Below are 23,682 nucleotides of genomic sequence, written 5' to 3' on the forward strand. Positions count from 1 at the left end.
AATCTCTCCCTGGCTTCACAGTATATGGCTTATGTTATTTATTTTTTTTTTACAATGCCCCTGCAAAACTCCTTGAATTGACTAATACCTTAGAGGCGCTATAAAAATACAACTTCATGTAGAAGTGGAAATCTGCAACTCTCTCCCACAAAATTGAATTGGGGTCAAAATTAAAGTCAACTGAAAATTTCAAAACTGAGGTTGATGAATTTTTGTTAGGCAAGAGCGGTTAAGAGCTACAGAACCAAGGAAGATAGAGGGAGCAAAGATCCACCATGACCTAAATGAATATTAACAGGTTTGAGGCTGAAATGGCCTACTCCTGAGTAATTCAGCCAATGAATTCGCAAATGCACCCACACACAATACAGCTGCTTTGCACATGAATGAAATTCTCCAAGAATTGATTATTTCCAAAACTTGTTCATCTTTATTTATGGAAAGAAATGTACAGAAATGACATGAGATACCACTCAAATTTAAAAATAAAATACAACAAGCACATAAAACTCTTGCAGCCTAATTTAAAAGGAAGTTTGTTTTGTATATATAAAAAAAAATCTCAGTTCAGCTGGAAAAAAAAGTGGCCGGTACAAAGAAATACAAATAATGGAAAAGCGGTAACTTGCAGCCCACAAGCCGAGCACTTTTCACCAAGCTCATTTACAGCATGTGGTTGCATCCACTGTGGGGTAAAACATCCATCCAATTTGAAGTGAATGCTGGTGTATGAGGAGAGCAACCCCCACCATGAGGTTCTTGGTGCTAATTAGTGCCTCAGCCTCCTGAGCGCTGACCTAAGATGTGCAGCTACTTTTGCTCTTTCTGGTCATGTCCAGTTCATTACTTAAAGGATACTGACTGATACTGCAGGTCTGCTGCTCGCAGCATTAGAACAGAGTACAGTTCATCTTCATTTGTGTTTTTGCCCAACTCCACCCTGCATCATTATATGTCTATACTTAGCTGAGAACAGGCCCCCATAAACATCCCTATCCAACAACCTTGCAAAGAACCCACCCCAGACAATATGCTTGAGTAATTGCAATATTGACTTTATAGGAGTAATGTGAAGCAAGCGCTCTTACACTAATGGGCCACTGCAAAGCTAAAAGTTTTAAAACTAGGATTGAGTGGAGGGAGAGTAAAGAAAGGACACGGACATAGTTTCAGATTCAGCCTAATTTTGGGGCAATGTGACAAACAAGCACTTTCTGCACTGGTTTCTGGTTGGGAGTGAAATGGGAAAAACAGTGAAAAAACCAATCTGTTGCTGTAGCCTTTTGGTTGACAGAATGTTGTATCCTGTGGGGCAGCTCCACCAACACTATCAGCAATAGTTACAACCCTACCACAATGACACTGGTTGAAGACAGATGAGGAACATTCAGAACAAAATTGGTTCAGAAATGAAATCTGTAACCGGCCTCTAAAGAGCTGCTCTAAAACACATTTGTTTTTACATTGAGTACAGGTTTGTTTCAAGCCAATTCAAAAGAAGCTGCTGGTCATTTTTGGCATCAAGTTTACTAGAAAATAAAAAAAACTGCTAGCTAGTACTAGTCGAAGGTGCCTCAAACTATAGCTATCTTAATATCCATTTTTTAAAAATTGTCTTAGATCTATTTTTGCAGCGCTATCCCAAAGTCTTTCACAGCTGACATTAAGAAATATGGTCTATTATTTGCATAGCTAATGTTTGCCAGAATGCAATGTGAAAGGAGAGAATGCTACATTTCCCAGTTGGATCTGTCTCATGTCTGCCCCAATTAAAAACTCTGCTTCCATACTTAACTTGCACAGATCATTATGGAGTAGGAGAGACTTTTATTCTCTCTGGGTATGCATTATTGTTACTAACCTCAGTCCCAAATATGAGAATTATAAATAATTAAATGGCCAAGAATTGTCCATCTGTTGAGAAGCTGAACCTTATAGATCCCATCAGTGTCAGTTGCTCTCAGCAGAGAAATCAGTCAGCTCTCCTTAGCTTGGGGAAAGGAAAAATTGCTAGCATTCCTACTCCTGATCACTGTTTAGATACCCCTGCTAGTAAGTGTGGAGTGGGATGAGAAGAGGATCAGGCTCAGATGGGATTTAGAAAGGCCCCTGCAACATGTCCTCCACTGTAGATGATTCAAAGAATAAGGTTAAAATTAAGTAATAATTATGTAAAACCAGAGCCAAGAAGGTGGAAGCTATACATAAACAAAATTGTGACACCATCTGTTGTGCAATTTAACATTCATTTTAAATGGTTTTGTCTTTCAGATCACAGACAGGAAGCTTTACAGTTAACCAAACTGAAAATAGGGAAGAATCAAAATAGTAGTAGACATTTAACAGGTCTCTGGAGCACAGAAAAATTTAATTCTTCCAGTTTAATATTCCTCACAGAAATATTAGTAACAGCAAACTGGTGTCCCATACTGGAGTGCTGCTGCTTCATTGGAAAGTGTCTGAGATTGGGCTGCCTGCCCTCTGCTTATCTGTGGATCAATTGGAATAAGCTGGAACAGAGGGAGGAGATGGGGAAGAGGAAAAAATACAAAACTACCGCGCCCTTTTGGAACTACTGTAAAAATTTTGGAGCAGGCAGTGTCTCATGAAACAATAGGGTGCAAAGAGCAGCAGCTGTAATTTGCAACATGGTTCATTATCAATCTGGGCTGTGCCACTTGGTGAGGTGCCAAGACAGACCTTCCTCATACCACACCTGCCAGCGAGTCATGCAACAGCATCGGCAGATGACAAGGAGCAAAGCACAAAGAGGCCACAGGGAAAAAAGCAATTAAAATCTTTAGAAGGATACAAAAAAAATGAACTGAATTTGATATTCCTTTTTAATTTTTGCCCTTCACATTTATAGGCCGTTTAGGAACAACTAAATTACATCAGCTAGCTTCAGGTGTCCAACCATCTCAAGATTTAACCGAAGATTAAATTCTAACAAAGTTACAAACAGTAAGATAACCATAATTATCTTTCAGTTAACTGATGAAACTTTCAAACCACTCTTTTACAATAATCCAACCTGTACAATAATCTGTGCTGGAAGTACATTTACTCAAAGAAAATGCCTGACTCCTTGTACATGCAGATTTACGAATGATTATACAACTGCAGTGAGCTTCCAAGTCTTTGCAGAAAAGCTGTTAAAAATTAGGTATATGTTCTCCCCTTGGCTTTTTCATTGCACACTATTGAGCATAAATGCCAGTTTGTCCAGCTGTCCAAATATTGCATGAGGCCTTGTGACCGTTCCTTTGTCTTTCCAGCAAAATGCTCCACTGCTGTACAGTGACCTGGCCCATAACCTGCCAAACTGATCATGTGACTGGTAACAAAACCAAGACTAGGAGTCCAACCCATCAATAGGATTGTATTCACTGGACTAACAGAACTGCCCTTTTATTTCTCCCCATCTCAAACTGTGTCCCCCTCTCCTTCCTGAAGTGCTTAATGCTGGACTTTGGTTCCATAAGCACTACTTGCCTGGTAGACATTCTTCATGTGTGCATGTAAGTGAACATCAGCAGGCTAATTGACAACTGAGCATGATACTATTGGCAGTCCACAAACACATTTCCAGCTGGACAGTGATTAGGAGTAAGAAGCATCACCAATTTATTTCCCCAATTTAGCCTGGGGCCATTGAGCTCTGACTCAGCTGAGGTTAACTAATTCAGCATAAAACGAGAGTCTAACCAGTGGCCTTCCTGGCCTTACATGGCTCATGTTGCAGACACATTGAAGAGAAGTGTATTTGAGGTAAACTAAAACTCTGAAACAAACAAAAATAATCCAGGGATTCAGTGATACCTGTCCTTGTCCTTTGTCAGGTTCTCATTTTTGGGAAGATTATGAGCAACATCAACAGCAGGGATAGTTCTTCCAAACTTAACCTCAATCCTGCCTTACAAAACTACATCAGCTGCATTTCATTCGGCAAACTGCAGCTGTTCAAACAGCAGAAGAATTGAATGGAATTTGTCAGTTTTGGGAGAAGAAACTGAAATTTGACAGAGAAATTTAGCCAGAGTAAACGTTGAGAACAAATGCATTTGTTTTAAAAACAAAAACATTGTTAGATAAAATAAGATAAAACAATGTAAGTACTCTACAGGACCATCAATACTTAGCAAGGTTTGGGGAGTGTGTTTTAAAGCACCTGTCACTGCATTTGTGACAACTGCATAGTTTTAACAGCACACTAGAGTTTCTAGGCTACTGAGTATCGGTGATCTGACTGGTTTCATGCATCTTAATTATGGATTTTTGAGAAGGCAGCAGTAATAACTCCTGCAAGATGACTCAACCGGAGCCATATTTGTGCTGTATAAGTCACTGAATGATGGATGAGGAGAGTACATGGAATTTAAGGGAGTTAAAAAAGTTCTTAGTATGGTTAATTTTAAAAATAAATATATTTATATATATCTCTATATATATATATATATATATATGATAAAACTGGTATTTGCACTGTAGTAGCCCTCTTGGCTGGCCTATACCTTTTTAAAAAACAAAACACTACATAACTCTCCCTTAACCTACAGCCATTAAACAGAACAAAACCTGCATCACATTGCTCCTTTGGGGCACGTCTAAACTAGGGGCTTAAGGCAGATGAGAAAAACTGAAAGTTTGTTGTTCTAACTCAAGCCACAGTAATGGCTTTAAATTGTAATTCTTATTGTTTTGAGATTGTTGCTTCTATCCTTAACCAGGATCAGGTTCACCGAGTTGCGCACAGTGCAGTGGGATAAACTAACTGTTCAATCCAGCTACAAAACTGCAATTAGGATTCTTCTATTTTGTTTAAAAAAACATAGAACAATTATGTGCTTTAAAGGAACCATAGCTTCTTAAATGATTATCAAAGCCAATCAGTTTTAAAGTATTAAAACAACCTGGTTGTGAAAAATAGGAGCAGTAGAACATATCTGAATTTTTTTTATAAGAGGACAAAATATTGAGGCTGTCATTTACAGCAAGGTTTTCAGAAATACTATAGAACAAGTAATCTAATGTGGAGTAGCTGTGGGAGTGAAGAGGCAATTTTCCATGCTTTAATATTTGACCTTACCACATTAATAACTTCTGGAGCAAACCAAAAAATATAACCTACAAATAACCCATTTTATGGTAGCCACCTGTAACTATGGAGCAAAAGGATCACAGTAAACAAATCATTCTGGCCCCTTGCATTCAAAAGGTGTAAAATAGTATGTTCTTTGTTTCCAATGAGCATTTCCAAAGGATTTTAATGTGCAGTTGCAGTTTTTTTCTACCCTGTCCACACTGGGTCCAGCAGCATTCCACTGATGTGGGCACCCAATTGAAGATTGACTATTTCAACAGGAGAACAATGCACAATACTATGAGGATAATCAAATAGGATACCACAGCTTTCAAGGGTCCAAATAAATGCAGGTGCCACTGTTTACAGTCAAGTGCTGTCCACTACAGCATCACCATGCATGTTTGAGAATGACAGTGCACAAAATGTGCACAGGTCTAATGGCTAGAAACAGGACCACTGTTGATTTTAACCCTGACAATGCACATGGAAGAATCATCGAGATAATTATGATATCATATGGGTATCTAGATCGCTTCATGTTCTCATGCCTGCTCCGAATGCACAACCCAATCAATGCTATGAATGAGGTTTGTCTTTACCGTACATACACAAACCTATCGCAGCTTACTCTGAAACATGTGGTGAATGTATTGAACTCTGGTGTAAGGTTTACAGACAATGCAGAGAAATGCATCCCCCACCCCCACAGAACAGCCTCAGTAACATTAGGGGAAAATAATCTTCTTAATAATGCCGTAAGGTCCTGGAAGTACCGTGAACATTAACTCATTCTACTTCACCAACAGATGCAATAAAGGGCATGGGAGACCACAGTGCTTTTTTTCAGGATCTTCAGTTTGCTTCATTGTAAAGGCAACAAGTGGCAGCTGAAGTGAAGCCTGACTCTCTCTCTCTCAAAACATCATGTCCATCTCCAGGCAATCTGTGAAGAAAAGAACCTAGGTGTATATTCATATAAAATATTACAAGGAAAAATATGACAACTGTAGCAAGTTTGTTTTAACCTACATTTACAACAATGACTACTTTTCAAAAGTGCATCATTGGTTGTAAAGCACTTTGGGATAATGAGGTCATAAAAATGCATGTTTTTCTTTCTTTATCTCCACTGCACTCCCTTCATACTATGTTGCATAAATTGAAACCCTTTTACATTTCACCTTTGGTCTATAAAATATTAGTGGAATATTACACAAGAGTTACCAATCTTATTTCATTCACAAATGTAACTAGGGTGCATTGTCTGTACAGGCTATTTATTTAAAGTGAGAGATGCCAAAGAACTTGAAATGGACTGAAACCATTCATAATACTGAAACCTTTAATGCATTTGGCAATTCAGTGGCATAGGGGCTGAATTAGTTTCCCTCCTCTATTGCACTTCCCGAATCAAGCAACAAATTATATTTAAAAATAACTACTGTTTAGCTGTGGCGTTTTGGTTCATAGGGCATGAACCATCTGTCTGTTTTTATTCTTTCACAGGGTGTGGGTATCACTGACAAGGTCAGCATTTGTTACCCACCCCAACTTGTCCTTGAGAAGGTGTGGGGAGCCTCCTTCTTGAACCTGTATACAACAAGATGGTGTTGCAGATCTTCAGAAATGATATATTATGAATATGATTAATCCATCAAACTGGCAAGGTTTTCCACCAACGCTTACATTTTTTTTGGTCTGAAGAACGTATACAAGATTCAGTGCTGAATTAATACAATTTATTGCAGCTTGACAATGGAATTAATATTCATTATTTAATCATGTCAAGCATATAGCTCAACTGCTCAGCTCAATGGTGTTATGGTGGATTTATTTCCTTACCCCTCACTTAATTTCCTTCTCTCTGTTATGTAGAATCCTGGACTTGTAGGTTAGGGAGGTAATCAGTTCCCATCCATTGTCAAAAACTGCTTTTTAGAGCAGTACCATTTTATTTGGGATTCCCTGAGAACAGCTTCCTCAAGTTGCTGTTGCTCCTAAACCTGGCTCCCTTAGCTCAGCTGCAGTTACACCTGACAAATACCCACCTTTTAGACTTTGGATTACAATGGCACCAATGCAAAAGCAGTTTTAGTTTATCTGTAAGCTCCCATAAAGAAGGGATCAGAACTTCTTGAAGTTATTCTTACTCTGCTTGCTGATCTACATTGGCTCCCAGTTTTGCAATGATAATGCTTTACTCGAAGAAGCTGTTGTTCTCTCTATGCTGCACAATTATCGATGTGAACCCAAACCCTCATCCCACCATTCAACACCTGGAGTTTTATGTGGATTTAATTTCTCCTGAAATGAAAGAGCTGAGCACAGTGAGTGCCCCACAGACTGTATAGCTCCAATCTGCTCACTGGTTCACCTGAGCAGCAATTAAAGGACAGGGAGTTCCATTTATCAGATCTGTGCAGTTGACCAAAATTACTGATACCCAAAACTCTATTGATGAAATGACCTTCAGACTTCCAGATTTTATTTTTCCTGAAGTGAAGTAAAACAAAAAGTGATATAAATCCGGTGAAATCAGAAGTGACTAAATCACCCCGTTCAGGTAAAAAACAATGTTTGTAATTGGAATTAGGCTTATATCTGCAACAAAAAGAAATTTTGCATTTATAAAGCATCTTGCACAACCACAGGATGCCCAAATCATTTTACAGCCAATTAAGTACTTCTGAAGTATAGTTACCATTTAATGTAGAAAACATGTCAACCAATCTGTGCATGGCATGATCTCACAAACAGCAATAAAATTAATGACCAAATCATCTGTTTTAGGTATTGGTTGAGAGATAAGTGCTGACAAGGACACTGGGAGAATGCCCCTGCTCTGAATACTGTCATGGGATATTTTATGTTCACCTGACGGGGAGATGGGGCTTTAGTTTAATGTCTTGTCAAATAGGCAGCACTCCCTCAGTACTGCACTGAGGCATCAGCCAAGAGTTTTCTGTTAAGAGATTACTGGCCTTTATTGCAAGAGGGATGGAGTATAACAGTAGGAAAGTTTCGTTACAACTGTACAGGGCATTGGTGAGACCACACCTGGAGTATTCTGTACAGTTTTGGTCACCTTACTAAAAGGAGAAATATAATTGCATTGGAAGCAGTTCAGAGAAGATTCACTAGGCTGATTCTTGGGTTAAAAGTTGAGCAGGTTGAGCCTATGCTCAGTGGAGTTTAGAAGAATGAGAGATGATCTTATTGAAATATACAAGATTCTGAGGGGCTTGACAGGGTAGATGCTGAGGGGATGTTCCCCCTCATGGGGGAATCTAGAACTAGGGGGCAGAGTTTAAAGATGAGTTTCCTATTTAAGACAACAATGAGGAGTAATTTCTTTTCTCAGAGTCGTTAGTCTTTGGAATTCTCTTCCACAGTGGGCAGTGAACACTGGGTTATTGAATATATTAAAGGCTGAGATAGAGATTTTTGATTGGACAAGAGAGTCAAGGGTAATGGGGGACAGGAAGGAAAATGGAGTTAAGGCCACATCAGATCAGCCACAATCTTATTGAATGGTGGAGCAGGCTCGATGGGCCAAATGGCCGATACCTACTCCTATTTCTTAAGTTCTTATGTTAAGTCTCTCGTATAGGACTTAAATCCATGACCTTCTGACCTGGAGGTGAGTGCTTCCACTGAGCCACAGCTGATACACAAATTTATAACATAGAAAAGAAAGACTTGCAGTTATATAGCACCTTTCACAACCATAACAGGGCACCCAAAGCATTTGCAGCCAATGAGGCACTTTTGAAATGTAATCACTGTTGTAACGTAGGAAACAAGGCACCCAATTTGCACACAGCAAACTGCCCCAAACTGCAATGAGATAAATGACTAGATAATCTGTTTTAGTGATGTCGATAGAGAGATAAATGTTGGCCAGGACATCAAAGAGAACTCCCCTGCTCTTCTTAGTGCCAGGGGAGCTTTTACGTCCACATGAGAGAACAGACGAGGCCTCAGGTTAATATTTCATCCAAGAGGTGGCACCATGAAATACAAACAATTAAGTGAATAATAAAATCTTCCAACTATTTTCCCAAAAGATAGTGTTCAAAGACATTGAATGCATCATTAGCACCTCCTCCCCCACAGAACTTTGCCTTGCCTCTATGAGGTGACTGAAAATGCCTTCTTTTGCGATGCTATCCACTGTATATAGGGAGGATGAGGTGCTTCCTGTACTAAACAGAACTGTTACACACTGATGTTTCCAGGTTTTGACCTAGTTTTGGGATTCATCTTTAGGGGGTTAGTTGTGGAAATCTGTAGACTTACTGGAAAGAGTGCAACTGCCAATGACTGTGCCACACAAACAGACTGGCTGCTTGTGGACTCACCACAAGAGGAAACACCATGGGTTACAAGCCACAAATGTCACACTTTCAAGTCAGCACTGCTGCTATGTTATAAACAACAGCATGTCATATGAATTGAATTATTTAGACAGAGATTGAATTTACTTACAGTTCAGCAGACTTGAGCCTCAATATCACTGTCACCTGCTTTCCCCCTTTGCTGAAATTTTCAGGGCTTTGTCCTGGTAAGTGAGCAAAAAAAAATGGTTACAGGAGACATGATATCAAGCAAGGCAAACACAGCTCATAACCTTCTCCCAAAAGAATACTCCCTTCAGATTCAGAGTAATCTTAGCTTAATTACAGAAGTCACTGTTTGCCAATGGGCTGAAATCAGGGTATTACCAGAATAAACTATTTTCACAGCATTTAGTTAGAAGCAAATAGCTTAATTAATTTTCACAACAAATTGCTTGTTTTTTGGTACAAGCTTTTTGTTGTAACTAGGAAATGGAATACTTTGCATATACAATATACCATAGTTAGATTCAGAATAAAGTGCTCTCAACTCTTCACCGAGTGTGTATTTTTTTATTCATTCACGGGATATGGGTGTCCCTGGCCAGACCAGCACTTATTGCCCATTCCTAATTGCCCCTGAGAAGGTGGTGGTGAGCTGCCTTCTTGAACCGCTGCAGTCCATGTGTGTAAGGACACCCACAGTGCTGTTAGGAAGGGAGTTCCAGGGTTTTGACCCAGCAACAATGAAGGAACGGCGATATAGTTCCAAGTCAGGATGGTTAGTGACTTGGAGGGGAACTTCCAGGTGGTGGTGTTCCCATCTATCTGCTGCCCTTGTCCTTCTAGATAGTAGTGGTCGTGGATTTGGAAGGTGCTGTTTAAGGAGCCTTGGTGAATTCCTGCAGTGCATCTTGTAGATGGTATATGCTGCTGCTACTGTACGTCAGTGGTAGAGAGAGTAAATGTTTGTGGATGTGTTGCCAATCAAGTGGACTGCTTTGTCCTGGACGGTGTCAAGCTTCTTGAGTGTTGTGGGAGCTGCACTCATCCAGGCAAGTGGGGAATATTCCATCACACCCCGGCTTGTGCCTTGTAGGTGGGGAACCGGTTTAGGGGAGTCAGGAGGCGAGTTACTCGTCACAGGATTCCTAACCTCTGACCTGCTTTTGTAGCCACAGTATTTATATGGCTAGTCCAGTTCAGTATATGGTCAATAGTAACCCCCAGGTTGTTGATGGCCGGGGATTCAGTGATGGTAATGCCATTGAACGCCATGGGGTGATGGTTAGATCCTCTCTTGTTGGAGATGGTCATTGCCTGGCACTTGTGTGACACGAATGTTACTTTCCACTTATCAGTCCAAGCCTGGATATTTTCCAGGTCTTGCTGCAGTTGGACATGGACTGCTTCAGTATCTGAGGAGTCTCGAATGGTGAACACTGTGCAATTATCAGTGAACATCCCCACCCTTGACCTTATGATGGAAGGAAGGTCATTGACGAAGCAACTGAAAATGGTTGGGCCGAGGACACTACCCTGAGGAGCTCCTGCAGTGATGTCCTGGAGCTGAGATGACTGACTGCAACAATCACAACCATCTTCCATTGTGCTAGGTATAACTCTAACCAGTGGAGAGTTTTCCTCTAGATTCCCATTGATTCCAGTTTGCTAGGGCTGCTTGATGCCACACTTAGTCAAATGTAGCCTTGATGTCAAGGCCAGTCCCTCTCACCTCGCCTCAAGAGTTTCGCTTTTTTATCCATGTTTGAACCAAGGCTGTAATGAGATCAGGACCTGAGTGGCCCTGGCAGAACCCAAACTGGGTGTCAGTGACTAGGTTATTGCTAAGCAAGCACTGCTTGATAGCACTGTCGATGACCCCTTCCATTACTTTACTAATGATTGAGAGTAGACCATTGGGCGGTAATTGACTGGGTTGGATCTGTCCTGCATTTTGTGTACAGGACATACCTGGGCAATATTCTACATTGCCCTGTAGATGCTAATGCTGTAGCTGTACTGGAACAGCTTGGCTTGGGGCGGGGCAAGTCTGGAGCACAAGTACTATTGCCCGAATATTGTCAAGGCCCATAGCCTTTGCACTATCCAGTGCCTTCAGCCGTTCCTTGATATCACGTGGAGTGAATCGAACTGTCTGAAGACTGGCATCTGTGATGCTGGGGATCTCTGGAGGAGGCCAAGATGGATCATCCACTCGGCACTTCTGGCTGAAGATTGTAGCAAATGCCTTATCTTTTGTATTGATGTGCTGGGCTTCCCCATCATTGAGGATGGGGATATTTGTGGAGCCTCCTCCTCCAATGAGTTGCTTAATTGTCCACCACCATTCACAATGGACATGACAGGACTGCAGAGCTAAGACCTGATCCGTTGGTTGTGGGATCACTTAGCTCTATCTATCACTTGCTGCTTATGCTTTTTGACATGCATGTAGTCCTGTGTTTATAGCTTCACCAGGTTGACACCTTGATAGGTTTTTTTCTAGATATGCCTGGTGATGCTCCTGGTATCCCCTCCTGGTCCTTCACAGAGCCAGGGTTGACCCCCTGGCTCAATGGTAATGGTAGAGTGAGGGATATGTCGTGCCAGAAAATTGTGTTTCAGTACAATTCTGCTGCTGCAGATGGCCCACAGCGCCTCATGGATGCCCAGTCTTGAGTTGCTAGATCTGCTTGAAATCTGCGAAATTTAGCATGTTGGTAGTGCCACACGACACGATGGAGGGTATCCACAATGTGAAGGCGGGACTTCATCTCCACAATGAGAGTGCAGTGGTCACTCCTACCAATACGGTCATGGACAGATGCAGCTGCGGCAGGCAGGTTGGTGAGGATGAAGTCAAGTATGTTTTTCCCTCTTGTTGGTTCCCTTACCACCTGCCGCAGACCCAGTCTAGCAGTTATGTCCTTTAGGACTCGGCCTAGCTGGGTCAGCTGTGGTGCTACTGAGCCACTCTTGGTGATCGACATTGAAGTCCCACACCCTCAGTGCTTCCTCCAAGTGATGTTCAACAGGAGCACTGATTCATCAGCTGAGGGAGGGCGATACGTGGTAATCAGCAGAAGGTTTCTTTGCACATGAGACTTCAGTCTGGAGACAACGTTGAGGTCTCCCAGGGCAACTCCTTCCTGACCGTATATCACTGCACCGCCGCCACCTCTGCTGGGTCTGTCCTGCCGGTGGGACAGGACATATTGGTGTTGATGGTGGTGTTACATTATCTGTAAGGTATGATTCAGTGAGGATGACGATGTCTGGCTGTTGCTTGACTAGTCTGTAATACAGACTCTCCCAATTTTGGCACAAAGGAGGGCTTTGCAGGGTCGACAGGGCTGAGTTTGCCGTTGTCATCTCTGGTGCCTTGGTCAATGCTGGGTGTCCCTTTCAGAGGGCATTTAAGAGTCAACCACTTTGCTGTGGGTCTGGAGTCACATATAGGCCAGGTAAGGACAGCAGAAGAGAACAATGGTTTCATGGACTTTTATTAGTTTTTAATTGCACCGTGGTGGGATTCGAACCTAGGTCCCCAGAGCATTACCCTGCGTCTCTGGATTACTATTGACAATACCACTACGCCACTGCTTCCCCTATGTTTGACTTGCTCAGACTCCCCAGGAAAGCATAATTTACTTTATTTTGCTGTCACTGTGTCTATTCCTGCACTCATCTACAGAATCACTATGACAAAAGAGGTGACCACATTCGGTCCATTGAGTCCATGCCAGTTCTCTGTAGAGCAATCCAGTCAACCTCATTACCCTGCTCTACCACACAGCCCTGTAAGTTTATTTCCCTCAAGTGCCCATCAAATTTCCTTTTAAAATCATTACTTGTCTCTGCTTTAATCACTCTTCTAAGCAGCAAAGCAAACTCCAGGTCATTACCACTCACTATGTAAAAAAGTTCTTCCTCACATTCCTCTTGCATTTCTTACCCAAAACCTTAAATCTATGTCCCCTAGTCATTGTATCATCAGCTAATGGGAAGTGATTTTCTTTAACTACCTTATCCAAACCTGGCATAATCTTGTGCATCTCTACCAAATCTCCCCTCAATCTCCTTTGCTCCAAGGAGAACAACCCCACCTTCTGTAACGTAATATATAAATACAGAATCAAGATATAGCTGACAACAGGTGGGCAATTATGAGTTGATGGATTTGCTCAAATTCAATACAATTTGTTTTTGTTCATTCTTGGGATATTGGGATCTGGGTGTCGCTTTCAAGGCCAGCAATTGTTCCCATCCTAAGAAGACACTGTCTCTCAATTCATTTACAACTGTACCATCAAAACCCAAATGTCAAAACTTCTGCACTCCACCCACCATAACACTTCTGCACTTACTGATCTGCTCAATCCCACCCTCAAAATCTATTTTTGATGCCCTGGACCCCATTGAAATCATTGCTCTTTCTCATGGTCTGACTCTCATTTCCTTTCAAGTCCAAGGATGGATAAGGTGGCCAGACCCGACTAGACCACAATGTGCTATTGGTGCCTGTTCAGTCTTCCGAAACTGTTCACTATTCCAGGATCATCTGGATGGTAAAGATAACCTCCCACTAACTACTTTTATCTATTGAAAACTGCCTTCTTAAACCCCTCTCCCTTCTCCACTACGCTCACCTCGAACAAGAAGTGCCAGGAGCTCATGAACTTCATTGTCATTCAGACTGATACCATCTGTTTAATTGCCTCTGCTGCTTCCCTTCTTTCCCCTAGCCCATGGGGTCAACCTTCCTCCAAGGGTTTCCACTGCACCCCAATACACCCCACACTAGCCCTGAACTCTGACCTTTCTCCAGGTTCCCTCCTGTCATGCTCTCTTCATATTTATCTTGTCCAGAGATCCACTTCCTGCTGCCTCAACTCTATTTCCACTAAACTGTTGGACACCCTTCTTGACCCCCATGTTAGCTGATATGGTTAACGGCTCTCTTTCTCCTCAGGTACCATCACGCTTCCTGAAAATATTTTGTCATCACCCCTCTCTTCAAAAATAAACCTTGACCCATTTATCATGGCAAACCACCACCTTGTTTCCAATGTCACTTTCCTCTCCAACAGTCTTTGAATGTGCTGTCGCTTCACAAATCCACACCACATCTTTCCCATTTTTTAATTCTTCCAATCGGGTTTCTGTCAATGCTGAAACAACTCCTAACATAAATGAAAGTATAGTATAAATGAGATTCCATGTGACTGGTAATCTATCTTTCCTCGTCTTCACGACCTGTGACTCTGGCATAGTTGGCCACACCATCCTCCAATGCTTCTCCACTGTCAAACAGCTGGATTAATACTGCACTCACCTGTTTCCATTCTTTGGCACCCCATTTCTCATCTATATGCTGCACCTCGGCAACATCATCCTGAAACATAACATCAGGTTCCACGAGTACCCTAATGGAACCAATTCTGCCTCACCACCATCTCCCCTGACCTGTCCACCATCTCTAAATTGACTGCTTGCCCAACATCCACTACTGGATGAGCAGAAATCCCCTCCAATTAAACTCTGGGAAGGTCAAAAACAATGGCCAGGGTTTTCCGGCCTGTCATAGCAGGACCCACTGTGGGACATTTGGCGGCCCAGCCAAAACGCCAAATCTCCAGTGGCGGGTCTTGCCACGACTTTTGCCAGGACCAGATGATCCCAGTGGCGGGTGGGCATGGAAAATCTGGCCTATTGTCTTTGGTTCCCACCACAAACTCTGTTCCCTTGCTGACTCAATCTCTCTCCCTGGGCACTGTCTGAGATTGAACAAGACTGTTCACCTTTGAGTCGTATTTGACCCCAAGGTGAGCTGCTGATCACTACCTTCATCAAAGCCACTTTTTTCCACCTCCGTCATATTGCCCAACTCATCCTCCACCTCATCCATGCCTTTGTTACCTCTAGACTTGACAACTTTAAAGGTCATCCAAAACTCCGTTACCCATATGCTAACTCACACCAAGTCTGTTCGACTTCATCCTGTTGGCACATTTGTGCAATTAATAAGGCTTAAATTATCAAATTGTACTGTACATCAGCTTAGAAATGAAAAATCTTAATTTTTATTTATTATTGGATTGATTTGTGAATATTGGAGTACATTGTTAAGAAGTCTTAAATTTGACACCTCTTTACGTGTCAAATACCGTGATATAGCTTTAAGAAAGAACGTGGAGCTGTAGTTAGAACACATTTGTACATTTGGGCTCCAGCAAGTCTAGCTTAACTGTAGCTTAGCAGTAACAGAAGCCAAATCTACAATGCTGATTGGTCAGAAAGTTGACCTGAAGACTAGATGTTCCAGGGCCTCCAGTCAAAAGATACAAGTTATAGTTTAGCAATTAGAAGGGAAACCAAGGCTACAAAACTGATTAGCTAGAAGAATGGTGTGAAGACTAGATGTTCTGACGACCTCCGGTGAAGAGATATAAATTAAGGTTAGGTTGTTGTGGGGAAGCTAAGAGCGCTCTTCCCATTGGTCAAACGTCGCAAATATTTGGTTAGAAGCCATTAATTGTGTTGACACTGGTGTACATAATTGAGCTAAATGTTGAAAAGCTACCTGCGTAAAGGATAGAAAAATAGAGGTGCATCACTGGAGATCTTTGCACTAGCCAAAGGTTAACATTTGTCACAGGTCACTGCTAAGGGGCATTTGTCAGGAGAGAGAGAGTTAGGAGCAGGGCACTTGCAAGAAGTTAGCATTTGCATAGGACTTGGCAGTCGATATTTGTCAAGGGCTGAGGGGTCGCCATAAGAACCCAGTATTAGGCTTAATTAGTGACTAAAGTAACTGTCACAGGGTTGAGGACTGCTCCAAGAATCCATTTTCAGAAATCTGTGGATCCAGTATAGATAGGTTTGCCAAGGTTAAAGTGATTACCTTAACAGAGAGTGAATAGACAACATATAACCATTTAGCTGTCGGTTAAAGTCCAGCTTGAGAGAATCAGTAGTAAAGTATAGCCTTAGTCATTTTGGACAAGCTACAGTTTTTGTTAGAAAGCTGTTTTCATCACAGAGAGAGAGAACATTCAGTAGGCAGCTGTGAAGTATGTAGCTTCAGCAGTTAAGATGGACTGGAAGCATCAGCAGTTAAAGCAAATTGGGAAGTTGAGAGTTCAAAAAAGGATCCACTAGAATTGAAGTCTTAAAGCTGCAAAGGGATTTGTATGTATGTTAAGAGTTAAGTTTGCTAAGCTAAAATCTTGAAGGACTTCGAGAGTCAAGAGACCAAGTCCAAGGAACCAAGAAGAGAAGACTCCAAAGTCCTGGGATCCACGGGAAAGACAGACTGACATGTGCTGTATCGTTCCATATTGCGACTAGTGAAATGTATCAAGCTTTATTATCCAATAAACTTTGTTAGTTTGCATTCTAAATTAGTGATTGTCCTTTTTGCCAATAAGGTTATTTCTCAACAATAATTTTCTTACTCTGGGGTTTAATATAGAGTCCAAATCCTGGGGTGGGGGTGGGTGGTCCTTTTGGGGACATAGTCTCTGGGTGGGGGTGGGGGTGGATGGTCCTTTTGGGGACATAGTCTCTGGGTGGGGGTGTGTGTGGCTGGTCCTTTTGGGGACATAGTCTCGGGGTGGGAGTGGGTGGTACTTTTGGGGACATTCGCTCATCACACCTATGCTCACTGACTTACATTGGCTCCAGGTTAAGCAGCGTTTTGATTTTAAACTTCTCATTCTTGTTTTCAAATCCCTTCATAGCCTCTCCCCTCCCTAACTCTGTAATCTCCTCCAGTTCCACAACCTTCAGAAATATCTGCGCTCCTAATTCTGGCCTTTTCTGTATCCCCGATTTTAATCGCTCCCCCATTGTTTGCTGTGTTTTTAGTTGCTTTGGATAAGAGCTCTGGAATTTCCTCCCTAAACCTCTCTGCTTCTCTACCTTGCTTCACACCTTTAAGATACTCCTTAAAACCTACCTCTTTGACCCACCTTTCGGTCAAATGTTAAACATGCTTATAAATGCAAACTGGTGTTGTACTTGTCCTTGAAATGGCGGTTGGGGGTCTTCTGTGAGCACTGCAGTTTGTTTGGTATTGTTAGAAAGGGAGCTTTAGGATTTTTACCTAGAGATGACAAATTATAATTTTTCACATCTGCCATCTCAGTTGGCTCTGACCGAGATTGCCAATTGGTCCTGACGTAGAGTTGCTGTTGTGTTGTGGCATTATGCACACCGGAGACAGCCCAAATACTATTCATGTGCAATCAGTACGCTGAGGAGACTTTCATCTCATCAGGCTGCTGAATTCAAACACAGAGTCCTGACCTAAAGTCTAATGCACCAACCAGTCCTCTGAATAGTCCATGAACAGCACCAAAAGAAATTATAATGCATTGTCAATCATACATTTCCTGAGGTTCTATTACTCCGGATCTTGCTGAAGAAAGATACATTTTGTGAAGCTTTTCGTCTTGCACTTATCAGACAATTCACAAAAATACCCATGTAAGAGAAAACAACAAATATATACTGCATGAGAAGAGAGTGCTGATTGGTTGGAAAGTCGACTTCGATGGTAGAGGTTACAATGAAGAATGCACCACTTGATGGTGACTGACAGTTAACTGCCAATCATTGTTTAAAATTTAAACCAGGCAGCTTGACTCAAAATAAGTGACAGCCATTTGCTAGTTTATCCCTCAGCACAATGCCTTGATCAATCAGAGCCAAGCTGCCTAGTTTAAATTTCAAACAATGTTTGGCAGTTAACTGCCAGTCACCATCAAGTGGTGTATTCTTAATTGTAACTACCATCTAAGTCTTCTTTCCAACCAATCAGCACTCTCTTCTCATGCAGTATAAACTTGTTGTTTTCCCTTACATTGGTATTCATGTGAATTGTCCTGATGAGTGCAAGATGAAAATCTTTGACAAAATGTCTCTTTTTTCAGCAATACTCAAGGTCTGTACATCCAAACTACTCTGGATATCTTAAAACCTTACAAATACGACAGCATAGTATAACTGTTTCTGCACGAGGTACCAGCAAAGTAACAGTACAACAGTCCACTGGATTAAACTCCGCGCAATATATCTGTTATAAACTGCATTGCATTGCAAACTGGATGCTCACTGATCATATTTTCTTGCTTTGTTATATGGGTGAAAGAGCAAAAAGAAAAATGAGAAATCAAAATATCTATAGAGTTGCATGTACAGATTGTGAAGACAGAGGGGCCACTCAATAGGAAAATAATTGCACTGCCTACACCTCAATAAACGAAAATGGTAATAAAAATGCTTATACATCATATGAAGCACAACAACTGAAACAACTAATTAAAATGCATCCTGCTTCTGTGGAGAGAGAAGCAGAATAAAGATTACAGGGCAATGGCCTTTCATTAGAATTGGAAGATGTTGGAGGACACTCCTGCCACCTGACATGCTGAGTGTTTTTAGTCTTCTCTGCTTTAATTTCAGTATTACGCTTTTGTTAAAATGCATTCTACTCTTCGAGAAGACCTGAAAACGATAGGATATAGGGTGGAATCATTTATTATGACTTCCAATTTGCTAGACACCACCCATTAAAAACAAATCAGATGGGAGCTCAAAACTCTCTAACATAGAGCTTTGTTTAAAGAAATACTAAACACTGTAAAGCATTCCAGATTTACAGAAAAATATTAAAAACTGCAGAGATTATTTCACTATTTGTGACTTTTTAAAAAATGAATCCCTGTAGCTCAAGAATGCGATGATGTCAAAACATTCATGTATAACTGGCCTCTTTTTCCCCCAAAAAACCTCTTTAATTGTGTATCTGCTGGGAGATTCCCAGAAATGCTGAAGTCAAAGTTTTAAATTAATTTTCTCTTAAAATCATTGGAACCTACGGAGTGAATTGAAATGACACAAACTTACTATCTATTAGAAAAAGCTGCATACACTTTCATGGCAAGAACATAGTATTGAGACATTACAGAACTTAAAGACCTCTCTGAAAAGAAAACGTGAATATTTCGACATCATCATGTTTCTGGAATATTAGATCCATGAAAAAAGTTGCAATTTAATTAAATTATTTCTGCAGGTTCTTTAACTTTTTTTAATTGAAGATTTTTAAAATACTTTTGTTTTCCTTAGGCAAATACTAACACTCCTCAGAACACTGCAAACTGCTGTGTTTCTGGAACATTAAGCTGTAGGAACATAGGAGGAGTAGACCATTCAGCCTATTGAGCTTGCTCTGCCGTTCAATATGGTCATGGCTGATCATCCACTTCAATGCCTTTTTTCCCCACACTATCCCCTTTATGTTACTGGTATTTAAAAATCTGTCAATCTCTTTTAACTTTAAACATACTCAATGACTGAGCTTCCATGGCACTCTGGGGTAGAGAATTCCAAAGGTTCACAAACCTCTGAGTAAAGAAATTTCTTCTCATCTCGGTCCTAAGTGGCTTTCCCTTTATTCTGAAATTGTGTCCCCTAGTTCTAAACTCCCCAACCAGTGGAAAATCTTACCTGCATCCACCCTGTCTAATCCTTTAAGTACTTTGTAGGTCTCAATGAGATCACCTCTCATTCCTCAAAACTCTCGAGAATACAGGCCCAGTTTTGCTAATCTCTCTTCATAAACAGTCCCCATCCCTGGATCAAGTCTGGTGAACGTTCGTTGCACTCCCCCAAGACAATAATATCCTTCCTCAGGTAAGGGCACCAAATCTGCACACACTACTCCAGGTGCGGTCGAACCAAGTTTCTATACGATTGAAGCAAGACTTCACTACTCCTGTGCTCAAACTGTTTTGCGATAAAGGCCAACGTACCATTAGCCCTCCTAAATACCTGCTGCACCTGCATGTTAGTCCTCAGTGACTTATTGATGAGGACCCCCAGGTCCTTTTGTACATCTACACTTCCTAATCTCTTACAATTTAAGAAATACTCTGTACAGTTGTTCCTCCTACCAAAGTGGATAACCTCACATTTTCCACATTAATTTCCATCTGCTATGTTCTTCCCACTCACTAAGTCTGTCCAAATCCCCTTGAAGCCGCTTTGCATCTTCCTCACAACACACATTCCTACCCAGATTTATATCGTCCACAAACTTGAAAACATTATTTAGTCCCCACGTCCAAATCATTGATATATATTGTGAACGGCTGGGGCCCGAGTACTGATCCCTGCGGTGCCCCACTAATCACAGCCTGACAACTTGAGAATGAGACTACTCTCTGCTTTCTGCCTGTTAACCAATCCTTAATCCATGCCAGTATATTACCTCCTATATGTGCTTTAACTTTGCTAACCAACCTCCTGTGAGGGGCTTTGTCAAAAGCCTTCTGAAAATTCAAGTGTACTATGTCCACTGACTCCCCTATATCAATTCTGTTAATAACATCCTCAAAAAACCCCAACAGGTTTGTCAAACACGATTTCCCATTCATAAACCCATGTTGACTATGCCCAATCAGATCATTATTATCCAAATGTCCATTTATCACAGCTTAATAATAGATTCTAGCATTTTTCCTACTACTGTAGGGCTAACAGGTCTGCATTTCTCCGTTTTCTCTCTCCTTCCCTTCTTAAATAATGGAGTAACATTTGCTACCTTCCAATCTACAGAACCATTCCAGAATCGATAGAATTTCCACTATCTCCATAGCTACATCTTTCAAAGCTCTGAGAAGGAGGTAATCAGATCCCGGGGGCTTATCAACCTTCAGTCCATTAATTTCTCCAATACAACCATCTTACTCATACAAATTTCCTTCAGAATCACAATCACAGAGCAGAAGCCCATCGAATCTGCACCGACACGTGAGAAACACCTGACTTACCTACCTAATCCCATTTACCAGCACTTGGCCCATAGCCTTGAATGTTATGACGTGCCAAGTGCTCATCCAGGTACTTTTTAAAGGATGTGAGGCAACCAGCCTCCACCACCCTCCCAGGCAGTGCATTCCAGACCATCACCACCCTTTGGATAAAAAAGTTTTTCCTCACATCCCCCCTAAACCTCCTGCCCCTCACCTTGAACTTATGCCCCCTTATGACTGACCCTACAACTAAGGGGAACAGCTGTTCCCTATCCACACCTCTCAATCTTGTACAACTCGATCAGGTCGCCCCTCAGTCTTCTCTGCTCCAACAAAAACAACCCAAGTCTATCCAAGCTCTCTTCATAACTCAAATGTTTCATCCCCAGGCAACATCCTGGTGAATCTCCTCTGCACCCCCTCCAGTGCAATCACATCCTTCCTATAATGTGGCGACCAGAACTGCACACAGTATTCCAGTTGTGACCTCACTAAAGTTCTATACAACTCCAACACGACCTCCCTACTTTTGTAATCTATGCCTCGATTGATAAAGGCAAGTGTCCCATATGCCTTTTTCACCACCCCACTAACATGCCCCTCCACCTTCAGAGATCTATGGACACACACACCAAGGTCCCTTTGTTCCCCAGAACTTCCTAGTGTCATGCCATTCATTGAATACTTCTTTGTCAAATTACTCCTTCGAAAGTGTATCACTCACACTTTTCAGGGTTAAATTCCATCTGCCACTTATCTACCCATTTGACCATCCCATCTATATCTTCCTGTAGCCCAAGACACTCAACTTCACTGTTAACCACCTGGCCAATCTTTGTGTCATCCGCAAACTTACTAATCCTACCCCACACAGTTATCTATGTTGTTTATATAAATGACAAGTAATAGGGGACCCAGCACAGATCCCTGTGGTATGCCACTGGACCCTGGCTTCCAGTCACTAAAGCATCCTTCTGTCATCACGCTCTGTCTTCTACAAGTAAGCCAATTTTGAATCCACTTATCAAATTACCCTGTATCCCATGTGCATTTGCCTTCTTTATTAGTCTCCCATGTGGGACCTTGTCAAAGGCTTTGCTGAAATCCATATAAACTACATCAACTACACTACCCTCATCTATACACCCAGTCACCTCCTCAAAAAATTCAATCAAATTTGTTAGACATGACCTCCCTCTGACAAAGCCATGCTGACTATCCCTGATCAAACCTTGCCTCTCCAAGTGGAGGTAGATACTCTCCTTCAGAACTTTCTCCAATAGTTTCCCTACCACTGACGTGAGATTCACTGGCCTGTAGTTCCCTGGCTTATCTCTACAACCCTTCTTAAATAGCGGAACCACATTAGCTGTTTTCCAGTCCTCTGGCACCTCCCCCGTGGCCAGGGAGGAATTAAAAATTTGGGTCAGAGCCCCTGCGATCTCCTCCCTTGCCTCCCTCAGCAGTCTGGGATACAAATCATCCAGACCTGGATATTTGTCCACTATTAAGCCTGCCAACACCTCCAATACCTTATCACTCCCTATATCAATTTGCTTAAGAACCTCACAGTCTCTCTCCCCGAGTTCGATACCTTCATCCTCATTCTCTTGGGTGAAGACGGATGTGAAGTATTCATTCAACACTCTAGCGATGCCCTCTAGCTCCACCCATGGATTTCCCCCTTAGTCCCTTATGGGTCCTACTCTTTCCCTGGTTATCCTCCCGGAATATTGAGCTGCTAATCCTGCCCTTCCCTCAACCACGTCTCAGCGATGGCTACTATATCATAATTCCACGTGTCAATCCTCACCCTTAACTCATCCGTTTTACCTGTAATACTCCTGGCATTAGAGGCCATCCAGCCTTGCCTTACTCCCTTGAAGCTTAATGCAGCTGTACTCCCTCTGACTTGATTGTTTTACTGTATTATGATGTGTCCCGATTCTGCTAACATTCTGTGTCCCCTCCCCCTGCTGAGTTAGTTTAAACTCCTCCCAACAACACTAGCAAACCCGCCCGCAAGGATGTTAGTCCCGCTCTGGTTCAGATGTAGACCGTCCTGCTAGTACAGGTCCCACCTTCCCCAGAAATGGTCCGAGTGATCCAGGAATCTAAAACCCTCCCTCCTGCACCAACTCTTAAGCCACTTATTCATGTGCGCTATTCTATTTCTGAGCTCACTAGCATGTGGCACTGGGAGTAATCCAGAGATTACAACCCAAGAGGTCTTGCTTTTTAGTCTACTGCCTAACTCCCTGAATTCTTGATGCAAGACCTCATCCCTTTTTCTACCTATGTCATTAGTACCAACATGTACTATGACCTCTGCCTTATCACCCTCCCCTTTCAGGATGCCCTGCAGCTGTTCAGTGACATCCCGGACCCTGGCACCAGGGAGGCAACATACCATCCTGGAGTCACATTGACGGCC

At 41.9% G+C, this 23,682-nt stretch overlaps 1 protein-coding gene across 4 annotated transcripts in view; it reads right to left on the reverse strand.

The window, feature by feature from the left end:
• Nucleotides 1-407: 407 nt before the first annotated feature.
• The window catches only part of LOC121293710, a 62,292-nt gene continuing 39,017 nt past the window's right edge, over nucleotides 408-23,682 (reverse strand). For all 4 annotated transcript variants that reach the window (XM_041216904.1, XM_041216901.1, XM_041216903.1 and 1 more), the window contains exons 5-6: nucleotides 9,575-9,647; nucleotides 408-6,029 (exon numbers count right to left, since the gene is read on the reverse strand). In XM_041216904.1, coding sequence (XP_041072838.1) covers nucleotides 9,606-9,647 — 42 coding nt within the window. In that variant the 3' untranslated portion in view covers nucleotides 408-6,029; nucleotides 9,575-9,605. The remainder of the gene's footprint in view (nucleotides 6,030-9,574; nucleotides 9,648-23,682) is intronic.

This window comes from Carcharodon carcharias, chromosome 22 (genome assembly GCF_017639515.1).
Source record: "Carcharodon carcharias isolate sCarCar2 chromosome 22, sCarCar2.pri, whole genome shotgun sequence".
Taxonomy (NCBI): Eukaryota; Metazoa; Chordata; class Chondrichthyes; order Lamniformes; family Lamnidae; genus Carcharodon; species Carcharodon carcharias.